The sequence below is a fragment of the Sipha flava genome, unplaced genomic scaffold, assembly GCF_003268045.1.
Source record: "Sipha flava isolate LNK unplaced genomic scaffold, YSA_version1 214_pilon_pilon, whole genome shotgun sequence".
Classification (NCBI taxonomy): Eukaryota; Metazoa; Arthropoda; class Insecta; order Hemiptera; family Aphididae; genus Sipha; species Sipha flava.
This window is the reverse complement of record NW_020272832.1, coordinates 150,564-171,468: the sequence shown is the minus strand read 5'-3', so window position 1 is coordinate 171,468 and position 20,905 is coordinate 150,564. Positions and strand designations below refer to the sequence as shown.

The window sequence follows — 20,905 nt, the reverse complement described above, 5'->3', positions numbered from 1 at the left end:
AATATTTATTTTTCTATAATGTAACATTTTCTTAGTACAAAAATTAAATAAATAATAGTTTTTCATCGTTGTTTGGATTGATAATAAACTTAATTATATATATTAACCAAGACTGCGAATGTGCTTCCATTAAGTTTGTGTCGAATTAAATCTGCATTCAACGATCCGTAATTCAGGCCATATTGTTTTTGCACCAATATGTATGGATTCTTCAAAACCGAAAACTTTTTTTGCTAGAGTGGATATTAAATTAGTTTCTGAACATTTTTCCACGACATTTTCAAACTATCGTGCACGTGTGTCTTTACATTTGTCTGGTAGTATAAAAATCATTAGAGTGAAATATAAATATATCCGTTCTTGAAAATGTGTACCTACAGTAGAAAACTGATGAAAATATTTTGATATTATAATCGATAGCGGAATCAATAGCCGGCGGAGTCGATACAGAATCGGGGAAATCTTTATACGCCCAATTTAATCCGTGAATCCGGGTAAAACTGATTGAATCCACCGATCTGGATGCTACATTTCAATCCGTAGCGCGAGCATTAGGCAAGTTAATGTTTAGCGCTAATTCGCGGCGCGCGTGTACTCGTGTACCGATGACGAACAGCGTGTTCAGTAGCCAATGCGGTTTAACGAACGTAACACCTGTTGACTTCTCTCGTCCGTACGACAGTCGAATATTATACGAAATTATCCGTACGTGGGAAAAAAAACTAATGGTTGTCGTGATTTTTCCGTGCCTCGTGTGCAGCGCCCACGACAGAGAGGTACGGATAAACAATTTTTTTGATACGATAATGCACGCGACCTTGTACGATAAACGCCGTTATAGAGACGGGTTCTCGCTGTGCTCGTATGCTTCTCTCACCATTCTCAGGAACCTGAGCATGTTTTTTTTTTTTTTAATAGCAGTGTAATAGGTGCAACGGAAACCTGTTGCCCTACGGCGGGTACACGACATCGTACGTCCGCGCACACCGGTCGCGATACCATTGCATACGATATGTGTACTACGAGTCTTTCTAACAAACAAGTTTTACTGTTATAACACGTGGGGACCGTCATTAAACGGGCAACCGAGGAATGTTATGGTGATGTTTAGGTAGACGCACTCGAGCACGCGCTCGCGGTACCTAGTAACAATAGTTTAGTAAACGATAAAATGCACGTGCGTACGTTTTTAGCTGTTCTCGTACATCGTGTACGGTTGTAGTACATGTTTTACGTTTTATCCCGGAGACATTAATCGGATTCGAAATCGGAAACGAACCGTAAACCGATCAATAGCGATAAACGGTACGCGTTCTATAACCCGTGCATTATTGACGGTTTGTCAATAACGTTTAATGCTTCGTCGGCTGATATGGATACAGGTTCGAGGTTGTGTTATCGCGACTTAAATGCGACAAACGCACGGCCATCCACTCTCGCGATAATTACCTATAGTAAATCGAGCGAAAATACGGCGCCAACGCGGTGAGAATTACTTGAGACGTTTAACGTATATGGATCTGCGGGGCCAAGAAATCTCAGACGCGCAGGATCTTTACCGGGTGGGAGGAGGTTTGTCAGAGGAATGATTTGCTCAAGCTACATACGTCTCGCACGTGATAACATTTCTTTACGATTTCTGCACGTACGTTTAAAACGGATAATTTTCCATAGTTGACAAGTGATAACAAGCAAAAATATGAAAATATGAAAAAAAAAATGTTTAATTTCCCTTCCATCCTTCTTAATTCTCACGTCCGCATAACTATACAGGGTAAATTATCGCTCGAGATAATGAAAACAATCAAATTATTTTTATTTTTAACATGACTCATATTCTATTGGTTTTGCAGACTAAACGCGAACGATGGCGTCTTGCTCCGCGACCACGTCCGTGATGTTGGTCGCGATCGCGGCCGTCGCGTTTCTCGCACGGTCGGCCGACTGTCAGGCGGAGAAGAGGCTCACGTCGGTCCAACACCAGCAGCAACAGCAGTACTACGACTCGTCCGAGGACGTCGGTGAGGTGATCAAGAGCAAAATTCGCCCGGACACGTATTCCCAGGACCCGTCGCATCAATTGCAGTACGAAAAGCATGGCAAACAGCACCAGCAGGACACGATCGGCTCAGCTTCCACCGTGTACGGTGAACAATACGGTGGCACGTTGCAGGTGCAGCAGGACCAGCCGGTAGCGGACGAGGAGGCCCAGGAGTCCATCAGCTCGGGGTCGATAAACAACCACCGTATACCGCAGTACACGCGTGGTGCTGGTGGCCCCTCGGACATTGTCGAGGGCAAGAACGTAGGTAACCGGGCGATCGGCAACAATTACCATCCCGGGGCACCTGGAGCCGTCGTCGCTCCGTCCGCCACTGGAGCCGGATACGCCGTCGATTCGGTGTACGGAAATCTGCACTACAGCAGCCAAGACCTGGTCCAGGACCAGAACTATCAGCTCGAGTTTAAGTACCACGACTACGACAAGATGACAAAATTCTTGAGGACCACGTCGTCCCGGTTCCCCAACCTCACGGCGCTCTACTCTATCGGCAAATCCGTCCAAGGTACGTAAAATACATCGATGAAACTTTGCACCTGCTGCCTGCAAGAGCAGTCGATTATGATAGTTACGGTTCACTATATAGTTTACCTTCGGTCTATCTTGTTCAATGTATACATTCTTATATATACAAGCGTGACAAAATTCGGTTACCCGATTTGAAATTTCGCCTCTTTTAAGTTTTTCGTAACTAAGAATCGCCTTTATTTATGTGATGTTTATTAATATATTATTTATTAATTTTAATATTTTATATAATATTTGTAATTCGATAAACAACAAAAGTGGAATTTCATCAAGTTTTGCTAACAAATGGCCCCTATATTATTATTAAATATTTTATAATCTTATTAATGTAAATACTTCAATAATGATGGGTTTTTTTTTTTTTTGCGTACTAAGGTCGTGACTTGTGGGTAATGGTGGTGTCTTCCAGCCCGTATGAGCATATGATTGGGAAACCAGATGTGAAATACGTGGCCAACATGCATGGAAATGAAGCGGTCGGCAGGGAGCTGATGTTGCATCTCATCCAGGTGATGATGAATTATTAAAAATAACCCGTTATACGAACAATTTTGTAAAACGAAATAATGTTAAACCTACAATGCTACACGTATACTATTATATGCAGTTATGGCGTCGCACACTTTTCGTGACCAAACCAATTTTCAAAAAATATTAGCATTTTTCGAATCTATCGTGTTGTAATATTTTAAATTGCACTCGGATGTGGTTCCACACTAGAGCTCTTAATACATGTGTCACGGAATTCACGTGTCACGTAATATGCGTGTCCAAAATATACATCCGTTTTTATTATGATAAAATTAGTAATTTTGTGTTAAACACTTGACATTTTAAAGTATATTATGATTTTTGTAGAATTAACATAATGTTATACGTTTTTATTTTAGATTTGACAGGTGCACGTTAATTCCGTGTATTCGCGTGCATAAATACTTCTAGTTCACACAACGGCACTACGTTTTGTTGAATTAATTTTTAAATGTTTGATCGCTCATATCGAAGTCAAGAGTTGTAAATTAAATTAAAATTTGTACGGCCAAAAATAATATTGTAAAATTTGATTAATAGTGGTAGTCTTTGCGTACAAGGTATGACACTACATTTTCCACAAAATACGGTGCTACCTGTAATACTTTGTAATGATGTTTCATCGTAATCGTTCTGCAGAAAGAAATTGTAGGGCACATTTGTAAATTAGACATTTTTCATGGACGTATAAACCTAACGTTTAGTAATTATATAAATGCCTTGATTTAGATCTGAAAAATCTAATTTACAACTTTAAATAATATTTTCGTTAGTTTAACGAATAGAACAGTGTAACTGCACGAAAGAAAGTTCGGGGATCTTATTTTCGCTATAACTAAAATGTAGGGATGATTGCGGGCTATGTATGATATAGATTTTAATAATTTGTCTAGAAATTATTTTAGTGTCATTTTTCTGTTTTTAATAATATTTATTATACCTTAGGTGTTTTAAAATAGTACCGGTGATGTTTATCTATGTATATTACGATTCTGGGAATGAAAAACAAAGAAAAAAATAACTCATTACATATTTTCGTTTTTGCAGTACTTGGTGAACAGTTACTCGGTGGATCCATACATCCGTTGGCTTTTAGACAATACGCGCATCCACGTACTGCCTTCGATGAACCCAGACGGTTTCGAGGTGGCCCGCGAGGGTCAGTGCGACGGTGGTCAGGGTCGGTATAACGCGCGAGGTTTCGACCTGAACCGTAACTTCCCGGACTACTTCAAGCAAAACAATAAAAGAGGACAACCAGAAACGGACGCTGTCAAAGAATGGACTTCAAAGATACAGTTTGTGTTGTCTGGAGGACTGCACGGAGGAGCTCTGGTTGCAAGCTATCCATTTGACAACACACCCAACTCTAGTGAGTATTAATGATATACGTTACACTTGTGTGTAACACTCATAGATTAGATACAGTGAAATCTATACTTCTGCCATAATTGGAAGTTTTTTCGTCCCTTGCTACTAGTACATCTCAGACAAAGAAGACTTTGTGAAATGTACAGGTACTCATTGTAATGGTTATGTTTTTACAACCATTTGATATTAATTTGATACGTTTATTCTTTTAACCTATTTCGTCTTCATTCTTGTTTTTTACCGCCCTCCTTTCGAGCAATAAAACACTAATGCACAAGGAAAAGTGTTATGAAAAATTAAATGATACTTTTTTTTTTTTTAATAAATAACAATATTTTACATGTCTACCGAAATTCTTGTAATTACCAAGGATTCTGTATTTCATCACCGTTCTGTTCTGGTAAGTACGCTAAATATGTATGATTAACATGGAATTTACGGTCCGATAAAAATGAAAACCTGGGGCAACCATAATTTAAACGATACACAGAGACAAGCCTATGCGTACACATTTTAATGATGTAGAAAAAAAAACCCGAGGAGACATCATTAAATTTTTTTTTATTTTCTCAATCAAGATGTTCTCGTTTTAAAAGTGTTTCTCCGGATCGGGTTACAATGCGTCACGTATGCGCACTATTCAATCGTACATATATACGAAACGCGCGACAAATTATTGTATGATTATTAATGATTGAATACGCGTTGCAGTGTTCCAAAGTTACACGTCCACACCGTCGTTGACGCCCGATGACGACGTGTTCAAACATTTGTCTCTGACCTACTCCAGAAACCACCCGACGATGAACCAAGGAGTGGCGTGCAAAACAGGAACGCCGACGTTTAATAACGGCATCACCAACGGAGCTGCGTGGTATCCTCTCACAGGTAAAAACCGGTCGAATTTCTACGTCCGAATGTCATTATTTTCGTTTACCACACGTTATACATGGTATACTATTTGGTATACTATTGTAGTAACAAAATATCAAAAATGTTACAATACGGCATATCATAACGACGACGTCTAGCTTGCGCTCATTAACCGCGACCAATTATTATACATCGCGTGGCTTCCGTTTTATTTGTTGATTTAACGACACAATTATAATTGTAGTATTGAATGAGTAACGGCTTAGGTATAGTTTAGCACCGCGCAGCTGTTAGAATTTTCATGATATACCATAATAATAATTTACAGCAATACTTGCCCCGTGAAAATGCATTAAACATATACGAGTATATACCGAAGAATGCACATTACCCTCTACGCAGGGTCGTATTTAGGAATTTGACACCAGGGGGGCAACAATAAAAAACGTTTCATTATACCAAATACAAATTTCTGCTGTTGAAAAAGATCTTTCTGAAGAACAATTCATTGCTGGTGTACACAAAAACATTCTAAGTGCAATGTCAACATAAGGATAGATAGTTTGTAAATCTTTGGATCTATCGACAATACTCGACCGTTACCAAGTATGTGTGTGTGTGTGTGTCGTGACGTCGTGTTTGGTGATATATGTTTTTTTTTTTGAGATACACTTTTTATTTTGTAAAGAAGTTTCACTTCAAATGTATTAGTTCATTAAATATTGAAAATATAAAAAATTAGCCGCCCTTTTATATTCAGCCGCCCGGGACAACAGCTCCCTGTAGCTCCCCCCTAAATACGGTCCTGCTTCTACGTGTAATATAATGATACAATAAACATTAAATATGAAATTCAATATTCATCGCTATATTGTGCAACCTAACCTTTCATAGCAGAGACCAAAATTATCAGGTCCTCATTTTCGTCTATTTGAAATAATCGACGTATATTGCGGCGTTTTTTTTTTTTTTTTGTTTTTCTCCGACAGTTAGGTGTATTACTTTTGATTACGTGCGCACAGACGGGTATGCCTAAAACTATTGTCGTTTAATCTCCATGTAATTCTTTCACCTAATAACGAAAAAAAAAAAACTTAAATGTATAACTGTAAACACAGTTCGTTCGATGTTGAACTTTATGTATCTGTAATTTTATTTTTGTGATCTCCGCAGGAGGCATGCAAGATTTCAATTACGTGTGGTATGGCTGTATGGAAGTAACGTTGGAGCTGTCCTGTTGCAAATACCCGCCCTCGTCCGAGTTGCCCAAACTCTGGGAAGAAAATCGACTGGTGCGTATCACTTGACGGCGGTGACGTTCGAACATTATATTAAATTGCAATATTACGTTATAATAATTTGTCATCGTAATGTTTGTGTTCGGTTTTCTCGTTCGCAGTCGCTCGTCAAGTTCTTGGCCGAAGCTCACCGGGGAGTCCACGGATTCGTGATGGACGAACACGGTAACCCGATCGAGAAAGCGTCGCTCAAGGTCAAGGGTCGCGACGTAGGGTTTCAGACGACCAAGTACGGAGAGTTCTGGAGGATTTTGTTGCCCGGCGTTTATAAGCTCGAGGTACGACCATCATTCATCGTCCATACGCGATACAATAAAGATTGATGAGTGTTTAGCGCGAAACCGAAAACCTTTCGTTTTGATCGCGCGTTCCACATAATAATCGCGGCCCCGAGACGACGACGACGATGGAATCGGATGTCGATTTTCGTAAAAGATGAACTCGTCCGTGAACAGCATGTTAGCGTAAATACAATAATATACAAAACTAGTTATCGGCGATAAAATAAGTACGCGTACGATGGGGTCTAGAAGTGAACTCGGAACGCGCGCGGTTGAAAGCAACACGCGTTAAAAATGTACACAGTTCCTTTGAGACGCCTAATTGACATCAACGTGTTTTCGGAACATGTCAAGCTGGTTTAACCGTTCGACATGATGAACGCACCCATCTTTTTACGTGTAAAATACGAGTTTTAATAATGTTCCGAGTGATTATAAATCGCTCGGAAGTAGGACCGTATTTAATGGGTGGTTTGGGGAGGCAATATTTTTACGATGATTCTAAAAAAGACCGAATCGATTTTTTTGCATTCTCAATGAAAAATTGTGTTTTTGAATAAATAAAATTATATAAAAAATAAATGTTATACTGTAAAGTCATTTATATTATTTGGTAGCGTACAACATTTATGTCTATTTAAGAGTATTTTATTTGACATACCATGGTATTTTAATGAGATATAAGTATTGGTCCAATCTTGATTTGTATAGGGATGGGACATTCAGACTCAAAGGTACTAAATTATCTAAGGATAACACCGTCAGTTTTATAACAGACAACTTTGTATAGCTTTATTTTATATGATTATAACTCGGTTATGATTTTGGATTTGGTATTAATTACAAATATTGTGTAATAGTTTACTGAAATGGGGAAAATGAATTGCGAGCGGCTTTTTAATTAATAGTTTGAGACACTTATTTTTGGTTTTACACTTCAGGGAAGAGGGGTGTCAAAATGTTTGTTTCCCCTGGGCGGATAAATCTTAAATACGGCACTGCTTATAGGTACAACCGAGAACGATAAATATTTGCTGTAGTGATGCCGAAAAGAATTTTACGAATTTAGCCTGATATAGTGGTACGCATTACGAAAAAATAAACCCCATCTAAGTCTCGTGACATACGTGAAAACGATCACCTTGAAGGGCGAAAGCGTAAACACTATTTTCCGCGGACCGCGAAAGACAATCACGCGTATTTTCGACGTGCCCGGCGCGTCGTTACTGCCAACGATCTTACACTGTTTCGGCGTACGTTTAATTTTAGTTGTTTATTTATTTACACCCTTTCAGGCAAAGAATGTACAAAAGTGTTATTGTAAACAATGACATATATTGGGGGGGCGGTGCCTAGTGGACTACCATCCCTCCTTCCCCCGAAATGTTTTAAAAAACTTAAAAATTATTTTAAACGTTTGTTATATTTTAATGGTGCTTTATGCTTATTTAGAATTTGCGTCCAACGTCAAATCATTTCGGGACATTTTCTAAATGAAATGTAGTCAAGTACCTACTGTGTCTTGTTAGTAATTCTTAAATAGCACTGGTAATTTAACTCTGTCCATAATAGCTCTTCCTAAAAATATTTTCTGTATACGCCACTGATTGTAAACATAGAAAATTTACATTGATTACAGAATATGCGAACAGCGATAAAATATTGCATTTAAAACTTTATATATATATATAAAAATAATTTATTATTTATCCAAAACCTGGATTTGAACGACGGAGTTTAGTTTCGTTGTCACGATTAAACTCAAAAAAAACACATTGTTAACATTGTTGCATTCTGTTTTTAATTCTAGATCTACGGTGACGGATACATCCCCAAGGAGATGGACTTCATGGTGGTCGAGCAGCACCCGACGCTGCTGAATGTGACGATGCACACGTCCAAGGTAGGTCCGGTCGCCGGCAAACCGCGCCTGAAGCCGTGGCAACCGCCGTGGATGCGCGACTTCCGGACGGAAACGATCGCCGCGGTGGCCGGGCGGGCCGCGAACGCCACCAGGAACTGGCGGGACGGTCTGCGCGTCTACAGCGGCGCTCCGTCGTCCACGGCATGGGGTTCTGGTCCGCAGGCTGACGCGGTCGCGAAGCTTTTGGTGGCGGCGGTGGCGTTCTCGTCCGCTAGTCGGAAATAGTATCCTGCGTGTTGAACGTAATCATGACGCGATTCGATTTATTATCGCTCTGACAAACCACATCCCCACGATCGGACGGCACTTGCCGGCTTATGTGGCACACCCATAGGCGTGCCCGCAGGCACCCCCCAAAATGTTGTAAACGGGGTCCCCAAAGATTGAAGTCCAAGTCTAAGGAGTCCGTTAAAAAACCCATGTTGTTTAAATTAAATGTAATTTATTCTGAAATATTCGATAAAAAACCAATTGTGTTTCGCGACGAAGAAAATAAAACTAAATTTTCGTGTAAAAACTTATTAAGATAATGTAACGGCTACAAAAGACTAAAACTATACAAATCATAAATAATTATAGCTGGTTGAGAACAGTTTACTTCAATTTTAAATAAAAATCAATTTGATTTATGTTTATTTAACTATGTACACATTATAATTTCTCAAATATATTTTCACGTTTTATTGAGATAGGGTCCAAAAGTGTAGTAGACACCCCCGGAAATACAGATCTCCACACGCCTATGGGTACACCTTGAAGTGCTATATGTCGAGCATGCTTGTCAATATCGTTGAAAGAGATGCTTGTCGGGGTGACATATTTACGGTTCATATCGTCCCTCAGAACTATTTCGGTGCTGATCTCGAAAACTCTTAGTGCACGAGCTACATCAAATTATACGCACAAATACTTGTTGGTCTCGAAACTAAATCAAAGTGCGAGAATGAATTCCAATTTTTTTTTTAGATGTATAAGTAGTATATATATATATTGTTTACTTTGCATTGTTATATTTTTGTAACGTTAATGTTTATCGTAGGGTTATATAAAATGGGAAAATTCGCTTAGCTATAAACGCTTTTAATTTAATTAACTGCCTAGTTTACTAACAATTAATTTACTCCAAAAGTTGAAACTGAGTGAAAAATAACCAATGGCTAGACCTGACTTGACCGAGTGTTATAATTAGGTTTCTTTAAAACAATTCATGTCTGTACTTATTACTATACAAGAAGATTATTGATCTATGTTTGAATAATATCAAATTTAATAAGATACAATTTTGAATGTTTTACTTATCTTTAACATGAATAAAATCAATAATCATAATTTATCATTTCATCAACACCAATACTTTAGTTGTAAGTTTTTTTTATAAAATTTTACTGACAATATAATATTGTCCACAAAGTTTAATAAGACGGGTTTATATATGATTAGGTATCGATTATTTCTGAAAATATTAAGTTTAATAAAATATTTATTTTTCTAATTTGTTTTCAAATAAGCAGTAGCAGTATGATAAATTGTACAGTAATCTTATATGAATAGAAGTACATAAAGAAAAATGGAATAATTTTTGTGTTAATGAATTTTTATCATATAAAATGGATATCGATGCATATCTAAAATACAATATCAGTATTCATTTAATTATAATTTCAATACTTAGTACTAATTATATGCATTTATCAAACTCAAATACTTGGATATTCTCTAATAAAATAGAATAGAATATTTTTATAGATAATGAGCATTTAAAAACTGATTTATTGTTTACATCAATTTATAAATTTTTTATTTTTAGTACCTACCAACTTATTTTTGAATCTATTGTAATATTTTAAAACTGTACTAATGATCCAACATTTTCATCTAAATTTTATGTATTACAATAGTTGTTTTGTATTCTTAAAAATATTTATTTTTTTTTTGTTCGTTAAATAATTGTAAATATATTTTAAAATTATAGCTTCTCAATGTTATTTTAATTGTACACAGCATATGATGATTATATATTGATTCCCGTAACAATTATTAATATTAATTATTGTATCAAAGTTTTCAAGACTAAAAATAGTATATAAATTGTTAACAATATTGGATGAATGAAAATAAAATTACAACTAACATTAACACAACTGTAATGCTTTTATAACTATTAACACCAATCTACACATAGAATTTTTGCTGTCCCGGTGCATCATTGTTTAAGAATACTTGGTGAAGGTTGTAATTAGCTTTTCTACAGTTTTTCTTTGCAAATATGTACAAAACGCAAGTGGTTACAGGATAAAATTGTGCAAACGGATGTTTCTATATTACCTTCTTCTGCTGTTACTGAACCTACTATTGGCAATACTACTATGGATTCAAAAGTACACTTCCCTGATACTTAACAAATATTGAGGTTCTTCTTGGCTTCCTCGATGTTTTGTAAGTAATACAGCATTGATTATAAATACTAGTATATTTAAAACCAAATAAATATTCTAGTATTTGTAATCAATGATTATTTGTAAAAACTTTTACTAAATCTTCACATATGTAAAATTCAAAATTATGAACTTATATCATTTTTGCTTCTTTTTTTTCGCCTTTTTCCTAACTATTTGGGGTCAGCCACTTTTGTCCTGAACCTCCCTCTCTATATTATTTTTGCTTGTACACAAAACTATAATCTTTGTATATGTTAAAATGAAATTACAGAGACAGGATAATACACCTTACAGACAGCCAATTCCTCACTTTTACCACCATCACCATCCACAAGGAATAGCATTGGCACCTAAACCACCTACTCAAGATTCCGGAATTTTATCAAGCATCACATCGGGTTTCAATAACTTTGTTAGCAATATGTTTGGATAATTAGTTAAAAAAAAACCCTAATTTTTAAATAATAAATAAAGAATTATTATAGCCAATATACGATCTCCAAGCTATAAGACAGCCAGCTTTTAGGTTAAGTTTTTCTCTCCAACAAATGATACATAATGGACCATTGTAACAGATTGAATCATTTTCTTATTATTAAACAAAACTTATTTATTACAATAATTACACGTACAAATTTATAATATTTTTTTTATTATTATTTTTTTTTTTTTTTTACAAACCTTTTTGTTATATTCAATAAGTATTGTATTGACATTAATTTATACTTATAATTTTGTGTACATAATTTGAACAAAAATTACTATAAATTATGGTTTATTTATTTAGTGTTTTTTTTTTTTTTTTTTTTTTAAATACTTTTCTGGTATAATAACACTTTCAATTTAATACTAACATTGAACACAGATAAAAATATATTAAAAATAAATTATTTTAGGAATACTCGCACAGAATTTATTCATCAGCTGGTTTTAACTTTGATCTAATCATATAAAAAGCACTTATTAAACTACCGAGGTGTATTTTTTCACAAGTCCCACCATTGAGACGCATTTCAATTTCAGCCATTTCTGTTAATATTTCTATGAGAGAATCTGGTGGTAAGTCCACTAGAATGAAAAAGAATTGTTAATATTCTTAATTTAAAACTGCAAGAATTTAAATAAATAATACTTACATCTGTATAAAAATGTATGCAATTCTGTTAATATATCTTGTAAGGCCAAGCCTTTTTGGATTTTGATTTCTTGAATTTCTAAAAAAAAAAAAAAATATTATAAATCTTATAATTCCTTATTTTAATAGAAAAATTACTTTTAAACGTGGAAGCAAAATCATCATTTAATAACCATTTTAGAATATTCATAATATCACTCTTAAGTGGATGACCCACACATGTATAGACAGAATCTTCATTTACTTCAGGAAATGCAGTAGCAGCACTTTGTAATATGTTAAGAACTTTTCGCATATCACCACGTGCCAAATCTATCAGTGCTTTTTTACCATCTTCCGTTACTTTAACACTGTGAACCAACATTTTTAGTAGCGCATTTACATTTTATAAATAAATACAAAGGAAAATATACTTTTCTTTTTCAATAACATATTCAAGTCTTGGCATAATTTGTTTAAAATCAAGTGGACCGAATCGAAAACGTGTACACCGAGACTGTAGTGCCGGAATAATTTTGATGATATAATTGCAAATTAAGCAAAAACGGACATTGTCAGTAAACTTTTCTATAACTAAATGAACAATATATTATAAATAAAATGCGTATAAAACATTAAAATGTAATTATGTATGTAATTAACATTTTTGTAGAAATTATCAAGTTAAATTACTTCTTCTCAATGCGTTTTGAGCATCGTTTGTCATGGCATCAGCTTCATCTAGGATAATTAATTTAAAACCACTTTTAAAAATGGTTCTTGTTGATGCAAAATTCATAATTTGTCCTCTAACAACGTTAATTCCTCTGTCATCTGAAGCATTTAATTCAAGTACCTACAATTTTAACCATTAAAATATTATTGCACAGTCAAAAAAATGTTTTAATAGCAATTTGTATAAAATGGCAACTGTCAATAATTAATTGATTTAAAACTGGGTTTGCTAACATACAATAGAAATATTCATTGTACTTGCTCTTCATTAGAGTAAATAATATATACATATATATTAGAGTTTGAACAAACCGATTATGTTATCTTGCACAAAGTTTAATTGAAATTTATGTATGAAACTTTTTTTAAGCTTTCCTATTTTAGAAATTAATTCTTAAAGAAATTGCTCAAGTTTGCTATAGTCAAAATATTGAAATTAATTGGTTCCGTTGAACATACAACTGATTACAAAACAATAGTTTCTAACACTTGACTGGTCAACATAATAATGGCACATTATACGTACCATCGAACGGAACTGTGCAGGAGTATACAACTGTTTAGCGCAAGCTAAGATCGTACTGGTTTTACCAGTACCCGGAGGTCCATAGAATAGGAGATGAGGTAATTGATCTTGTTTCATAAACGTATTAACTAGAATTACGAGAAATACATTTGTAAGACAACGTTGCGCAAAAAGAGTGATCGGTTTCGTTTTACTTGTTTGTATGATGTCTTCGTGCGAAATCAACTCATCCAAAGTGCTCGGACGATACTTTTCTACCCTGAAATGACACGAGGAAAAACAATGACGGGTGCACAGTACACGAAAACATGAAATGAACCGATTACGGTATAGCTTACCAAGGCAAATTCGGTTTCGGTCTCGTCATCGTTCGCACACGGTACAAAACCGAAAAGTGACCAGTACTGAAAATATTATCGAACTTTGTTGTGTACACAACGCGGATAACCGAATATCAAACCAAACAGACGGCCATATCCGTTTTCGAGATCGTTTCTAAAATTAATTTTGCTACACGCACGGTTTAAAACTCGTCCGTTTTGAAATAATAATATTATTACTTGTACGTCAGTCGATCGCTTAGTAGTTTTAGGTTAAATGATTACGTTTTGGCGCCAATCTCAACAACATTCGTTCGGTGGTACGGCAAGTATAACCGTGAACCAGGGTTGCGGTATCGTGCTATAATTATGCGATGAACAGGTTTATCAATAAATGATAAAAACATTGTAGTTGTTTTTTTTTTTTTTTTTTTCCATCAGAATAAAACAATTAAAGGTAATCATTGTTGTAACGTTTAAAGATATTGCACGTATTAATCGTGTTGTATTTTCAAAAGATGTTCGGTGCGATCAGACACTCGATAAGCAGTGCCAATGGCTGCTGTTCCACGACAATGGTTGCGCGAGGTTTAAAATCGTGGCCGGGCGGTAAAAAATATAATGGATTCACTTACTATCCGAGGTAACACGTCTGCGGTGCGGCGTTCGTTGGCCGTTAGTCAACCGGTTTGTTTTCGATTTTATTTCAGAAAAGGTGAAGTGGACCCTCCGTACACGCCGACCAAGTTGTTCATGGTTCAGCGAGTGAAACCATATTTGTACAATCCGTATTGGCAGAAAAAAATCTTGACCGACATGGGCCTGGATCATAAGGTATCGGTTTTTTTTTTTAAATCATTTCTATAAACTAATATTCCTGATATTACATGATTGGATAAATCATAATGGTGTGCATAGCTAATAGAATCAACTGTGGGAGTTATGCATTTTTTTTATCATTGTCGATTATTGTTGAAATCGGTTGTGATATTATAATATTAAATGTACTTAGCAAACTCACTGTTGTAATAATCATTTTCATCATCCTTAATATTAAAAAGCTAAATAGTAGGATACTGATGTTGGGTGTTTACTGGTTTTATTATAAATATAGTTTTATTTGTTTGTAAAACCATTAGTAACACTTTGAAATTATAATTTGAAAAATACAGTAGGTATTGTGTAAAATAAGAATGTTTGCTACTTTAACCTAAAACAACAATGTAAATTAAGCGTACCATCTATATTTTAAAATAATTATACATTATAATAAAATAATCATTTTACCATTCGTGCTATGTTTAAATGTTACACAATAAATTTAAAAACCTTGTTGTTGATTCCCTTAAAATGGTTTCAGACAGCCATCCTATATTTAAATTGTATCTTTAAAAATACTTTTTCACTGTCACGCAATATTGACAAAAATAATTTTACGTGTAGTTTATAATAATTCTCGGTATGAAATTGTAAATCCATAATTTTGATACTTTTTGATCAGTTTTTCATTTAATGTATAATTCTTATTATTTTTGTACATAATTTGCTTACATTTAATATTCCTTGTTTGATTTTAGACTAGTGACATAGCAATTGTGAAAAATACACCGGAGATGAATCTACGTCTTTGGAAGGTTAAACATTTGATAAAAATAACACCAATTCAAACACCTGATGGACTACCTGAAAAAGATGACCTGTGGGGTACGCATTTGGACTCAGAAGGTGTATTCAGGGTAGCTAAATGTTATAATCCTGATTTTAAGAGATTAGAAGCTACTGAAGAATTTGAAAAATTGACTAAACGAGTGGATAAAGTTTCTATGGAAAAAAATTGTCGAAACAAATGGTTAAATCCTTGGTCGACTATTGTATAAACTACCAATAAATGTTCATAGTTATATTAAATAAATGTTAATTATTTTTCATTTTAATGTTTATTTAACTATTTGTACATATTTCCAATGAATAAATAAATTATAGTAGATAACAATGTTAAATATATTTATTTTAAATTGTAAGGCTTCATAGTGTGAATTGGAGCAAATATTTTAGTATTTTAGAGAACAAAGTTAAATATATTTTCTTAAAAAAAAAAAAATGCCACAAAACAATTATATTTTTGATGTCACGTTTTTAACCTATTATAACAAAAATTAAAATTAAATTTACTTATTTTCTAGAAGATTAGAATTTTTACAACTTAATGCTTAAACATCATTAAAAATAAATACAAGTGTATAATTAAAAAAAAAAAAAAAAAAAAAAAAAACAATTTGTACACCACAATATTACTCTTACTATTGTACTTGATAAGGCATTGGGATTGATTAAAAATGATTGTTATGTTTTAAGCGATTCGGTTTTGATCAAACGAAAGTTTTGATATTTCTCTTGGATACACGATAGCAGTAAAAATTAGCATAAGTCTTTTGACGATTTGTCACAAAAAGTTTATAGAACGGATTGAAATAGAGAGAAATCTCTGAACTAGAAAGATACGAATAAATTGTTTTAGAAAACGTATAACTCCGTTGAATAGCGAAACAACGAACGGAGCAGTAACGTTTGAAATACGAATATTTCAAAGCAAATATAATTTCCGGAAACCGATTTATTTAAGAGACATCATTATTTTTTTTTTTTTTGGACGTCGATCGATTGTTAATTTTTTCGTACAACGACGGATAAACCGAAAACGGTTACGGTAAACGTAGGACTGGTGAAACGACCGGTAGGATTTTTCGAGTCCCCGAGACGGACGGAGACCGCTCTGGGTAAACTCAGTGCTCGACTTGACGGAATTAAAGAAGGGGGACTCTGTTTACTTTAAAAAAAATAACGTCCCCAAAACTGGCCGAGCGTTTTGATTATAGCGTAATAATAGTAGGGGGACGTTAAAATTTCTGAAAATTAGTCTGGGCGCTCCGTCCCCTGCGTCCCCCCTCAAGTCGAGCGCTGGGTAAACCAACCGTTACTACACACGCGGTGCTCACATTTCTGTTTTAACCCCATTCGGCCGTCGAGGAAAATCGTGAAACTTCTTTCCCTTGTCAGCCGCTAATACGAATCCCCGCCGAATACCGATCTCAAACGGATGGGAATCGCGTGGGGCAATAGCGAAGGAAAAATAAAAAGGTTATAAAAGATCTGCCGTGAACTCGACCCCGATTTTTTTCAGGTAAAAATGATTGATTCGTTGACTCGAATAAAAAAAAAAAAAAAAAAAAACAGGCTCTGATCTTCCGATATCTGATCAGCGATACGTAAGAAGTGCCGAATAAAGTCTCGCGTGGACAGCTTTTTTTTTCAAAACCGTGGGTAATAACGCTGTCGGTTTAAACCCGCGTCGAACAACCCTACATTTTTCACGGATATGTTTTGAACACACGAAGTACCTGCTTGTAGTTTTGCGGTTGACCGTCCACGCGAACATGTATCGTAAACATCTGTTTTGAAAGAACCTAATCAAAAGTTACACGTTTTGTAAAGGTTTTGAAAATCGTTCACGTGCCCGAAGAAAATTAAATCCTCTGAGAACGAAAATAAAATCACACATTTATTGCATGATTTTTATTAAATCTTAATCGTTCTTAGTGAAACACGAGTAACGATTGTTTCATCGGTCAAAACATTTCTTTCCTTCGATTTAATTCAATTCGCTATGACGAATAAGCTTTCGCGAACCCAAGCCGACAAAAATATATGGAGCACAAGGAATTTTTTAAATAGTTACGATTTGTTTCTTCGAATTTCTAATAATTTTCTAATAACCACAACATTTTATAAACAATATCATTTTTTTTTTTTTTTTTTGTGCACGATTTTTAATAATTTCAATTTTCTACGTGCGGTGGTGGTAACGCGATACATATTATTTGTTGGCCTATTTCTGATTGTAAACGCAACGGATTTACCGGTGATTTCAATGCGGTTTGAAAATTGCGAACGCCTGTTGTAAGTTTCGATCAGAAAAATAAAATGTCATTTTTATTTTGTGCGCAGTGAATCTGTAGGTAGTTTGGAAAGCGTGAACTGCGCAAATCACGTGAGAAATTTCGTCTTCGGGTGCACGATCGTGAAATCGTAAACATGTTAGGAAAAAATAATCGATTCCTATAGGTACGCAGTATTATTATCAATGTTACACTACGCGACTGAGTATATGTAACGCGTGGGTATCGATAAAAACAGGATTTGATACGGATGAAAAAATTTAAAACCTATTTTGGATATCGAAAATAATAACGAAGTCGATTATCGTCCACATTATTTACGGACGCATTGGAGTGAACGAATAAAATCCACCGTTTCCCTGACGATTATTCGTTTGTCACAGTAAGCTCAGCGCATTTTTTTAACTAGTTGACTACGCGACACAAATGTCGCCCAGTGACTGTGCTCTGACGACAATGTTTTGAAAGATCGGGCGAAATAATGCGAAACAAACGGGTAATACTATAATCGTACCATGGTGTTACATTGACTATTTCGAGAAAAACATTTTTTGCCGCCCAGTGAAAATTCCATATAAAACGCACCGAGTAAGCTAATTGTAAAACCATAGCGTCAATCGATTTCGATTTTATTAAAATATCTAAACAAAACGTACCCCGATTTTCCTCGTAAATGTACTACCTATGACACCAGGGCCGGCCCAAGCAAAACTAGTACACCAGGCAAAATCAAATTTTTCCTTCCGCCTCTAAAAAAAAACTTAGCCCCTCCACCTATTTTGCTATCGGAAATCGCGGAAGTGATTGTGCGGTTATTTTTTATTTTTGGAATGATTGAAAACGTCCAGCGTGGGCCGTAACACAAAGTAACATAATAATTGTAGACAATATTATTTTACTGTACAGATAAGTGGTTTTCACGAATGAATTAATTTAAATGTTTTTCTTATAAAACACCGATAGGATTACAAAAAAAATGTACGAGTTAACTTTGATAAATGCCGCCCCTACTAAAGTGTCGCTGTAGGCAGGCGCCTAGCTCGCCTACACCTTGAACCGGCTCTGCATGGCACCCGATTCGTTGTCGGGGAAACGATGCGTTTTATTCTTTTGCACTTTTCACTCGACGAGTGCAACATCCGCGACGTGTCGTTTCGGACAGTGTTTTGCTGCCAGCGGTAAGACGTTTTATCCGCGTCATAAATATCCGGACCGGCATTTTAGATACGGGAACCGAAAAATCCGGAACGTCAAACCATCGTTCAACATTGAAAAACCATACCCGATCGTTACGATTTTAAAAAAAATACATCGGCGTCGAAATTAATCAATCGTTTCTTTCCGTTTCGATTCCCGGTTATATTATTTTGCATTGAAATGTTCGACGGGAAACAACGGTTGGGCGGCTATCAACACTTGTACTACGTATACACTGCAATGTACCTACATATATATAAAAAACACGCGCGTAAGATTAACCGAAAAGCAGCAAGTAAACGCTTTCTATTAGATTGAGTTTGATTTCTTTGTTCTGCTTGGACTTTTCCGATTTGATCTGAAACACCAAAAACATCAATCCGTTACATTATCGTAATTGGGCTCACCGATTCGCGCCGACCGTGGACCCATCATTAGGTACCAATCAATAGTGTTTGAAACATGAAACATTCCACAAAAACGTGGAACATTGAAGTTTTTTCTCGTACAAATATTAAGGGGCCTCGCTATAGCGTTTATTTGAGGAGCAACATTTACGCTGTGTCCAACGTGAACGCGGCGAACGCGAATTCGCGGCAGACGCGAACGAATTCGCGTTGGCCGCATTCACCGTTCGCAATCGTGTCCTACGTGTACTAGTGGTGTGAAAAATCCGGATTTACCGAAGTTCGAAAATCCGGATTCATGAAATTCAAAATCCTTAATCCGGATTCGGAGAAAATTCCGGATTTCGGAATTCAAATTCGGATTTTACTCGAACTCCGGATTTTGAATTTTGAAACATTGAATTAATATATTTTATGGATTCCTTATATTAAAGCCTTGATAAATACATAATTTTTTTTTTTTTTTTTTTTTTTTTTTAATGAATTAATATATTTATAGAAAAACTTTTAAAGCAAAAATATAACAACAACAACAGCAACTATCAATATTGCAATAACGTGTAGATATTACAACCTAAACTCAATTTATACATGAAATTAGTAACAACATTTATAAGTATCAGAATAATTTATCCAAAAAGACACAATAAATAATACCTAAATATACTTTGTTTAACTAACAGAAAAGTACAAGTAATAATGAAAATATATACTTAATTACAAATATAATAATTTAAGTTTGAAAAATTATTATGAACAACGTTCAGAAAACTTGCTTTAGAATACAGAAATCCACAATGTGAAACCCAAATATTCGGATTTCACAACTGAAAATCCAAAATCCGAAATCCGGATTTTTCGGATTTTCGGAGAATCCGGATTTATTTCACACCACTAATATTAACACGCGTTGACGTGTGCCAACGCAGTGGAGACTCGACGGACGAGGATATTGCTGTACAGTTGTAGTAAACACTAAAAGTAATAAATAACAGTATGTACCGACCGCCGTTGACCGTGAACTGTTTACGGTTCTCCATCGTGCGTTCATATCGACGACGGGGCGGCAAGATATGTGCGTTCGTTAAAAAATTTTAAAAACAAAAACAACTAAAAATGTCTTTTAGTCTTGAAAAACAATTGTTAATACCTAATGAAAAGTGCTGAAGTGAAATATTTAATGTACTTTGTATTACATTTATTCCAAAGAACCCATTCATTTTTAGTACCTCAGATATAATGTGCTCCATATTGATCATACAACAATATCTAATACATAAATATATAATACTATTATAGTTAAAATGCTATTAATTATAATTTAATAATATATATATATATATA

General features: G+C 35.1%; 4 protein-coding genes across 7 annotated transcripts in view; 2 read left to right on the top strand and 2 right to left on the bottom strand.

Moving 5' to 3' along the window:
• The window catches only part of LOC112682902 (carboxypeptidase M-like), a 30,225-nt gene extending 18,275 nt beyond the window's left edge, over nucleotides 1–11,950 (top strand). For 2 of the 4 annotated variants that reach the window (XM_025553670.1, XM_025553669.1), the window contains exons 2-10: nucleotides 1,854–2,567; nucleotides 2,966–3,099; nucleotides 4,169–4,493; nucleotides 4,863–4,892; nucleotides 5,204–5,380; nucleotides 6,539–6,657; nucleotides 6,765–6,941; nucleotides 8,755–8,847; nucleotides 11,578–11,950. In XM_025553670.1, the coding sequence (XP_025409455.1) occupies nucleotides 1,868–2,567; nucleotides 2,966–3,099; nucleotides 4,169–4,493; nucleotides 4,863–4,892; nucleotides 5,204–5,380; nucleotides 6,539–6,657; nucleotides 6,765–6,941; nucleotides 8,755–8,847; nucleotides 11,578–11,739 (1,917 nt within the window). In that variant the 5' untranslated portion in view covers nucleotides 1,854–1,867 and the 3' untranslated portion in view covers nucleotides 11,740–11,950. Of the gene's footprint in view, nucleotides 1–1,853; nucleotides 2,568–2,965; nucleotides 3,100–4,168; nucleotides 4,494–4,862; nucleotides 4,893–5,203; nucleotides 5,381–6,538; nucleotides 6,658–6,764; nucleotides 6,942–8,754; nucleotides 8,848–11,159; nucleotides 11,305–11,577 lie in introns of all 4 variants that reach the window. The other 2 variants (XM_025553673.1, XM_025553671.1) reach the window with 2 other exon arrangements.
• Nucleotides 11,951–12,087: 137 nt separating this feature from the next.
• On the bottom strand, nucleotides 12,088–14,270 carry LOC112682903 (replication factor C subunit 5). The gene is made up of 8 exons (XM_025553674.1): nucleotides 14,020–14,270; nucleotides 13,876–13,940; nucleotides 13,682–13,809; nucleotides 13,114–13,276; nucleotides 12,855–13,014; nucleotides 12,580–12,791; nucleotides 12,443–12,520; nucleotides 12,088–12,374 (listed from the first exon to the last, which is right to left on the bottom strand). The coding sequence occupies exons 1-8, from the start codon at nucleotides 14,046–14,048 to the stop codon at nucleotides 12,220–12,222; spliced, it is 990 nt and encodes a 329-aa protein (XP_025409459.1). The 5' UTR covers nucleotides 14,049–14,270; the 3' UTR covers nucleotides 12,088–12,219.
• A 249-nt stretch (nucleotides 14,271–14,519) lies between these two features.
• LOC112682901 (39S ribosomal protein L30, mitochondrial) lies at nucleotides 14,520–15,930 on the top strand. Its single transcript, XM_025553668.1, has 3 exons — nucleotides 14,520–14,644; nucleotides 14,712–14,835; nucleotides 15,579–15,930. Exons 1-3 carry the CDS (start codon nucleotides 14,520–14,522, stop codon nucleotides 15,876–15,878), a joined length of 549 nt encoding a protein of 182 aa, XP_025409453.1. The 3' UTR covers nucleotides 15,879–15,930.
• Nucleotides 15,931–17,799: 1,869 nt separating this feature from the next.
• LOC112682900 overlaps nucleotides 17,800–20,905 on the bottom strand; it is a gene marked incomplete in the record, with an annotated part of 75,501 nt that continues 72,395 nt past the window's right edge. The window contains 1 exon segment of the mRNA XM_025553667.1: nucleotides 17,800–19,512. Coding sequence (XP_025409452.1) covers nucleotides 19,432–19,512 — 81 coding nt within the window.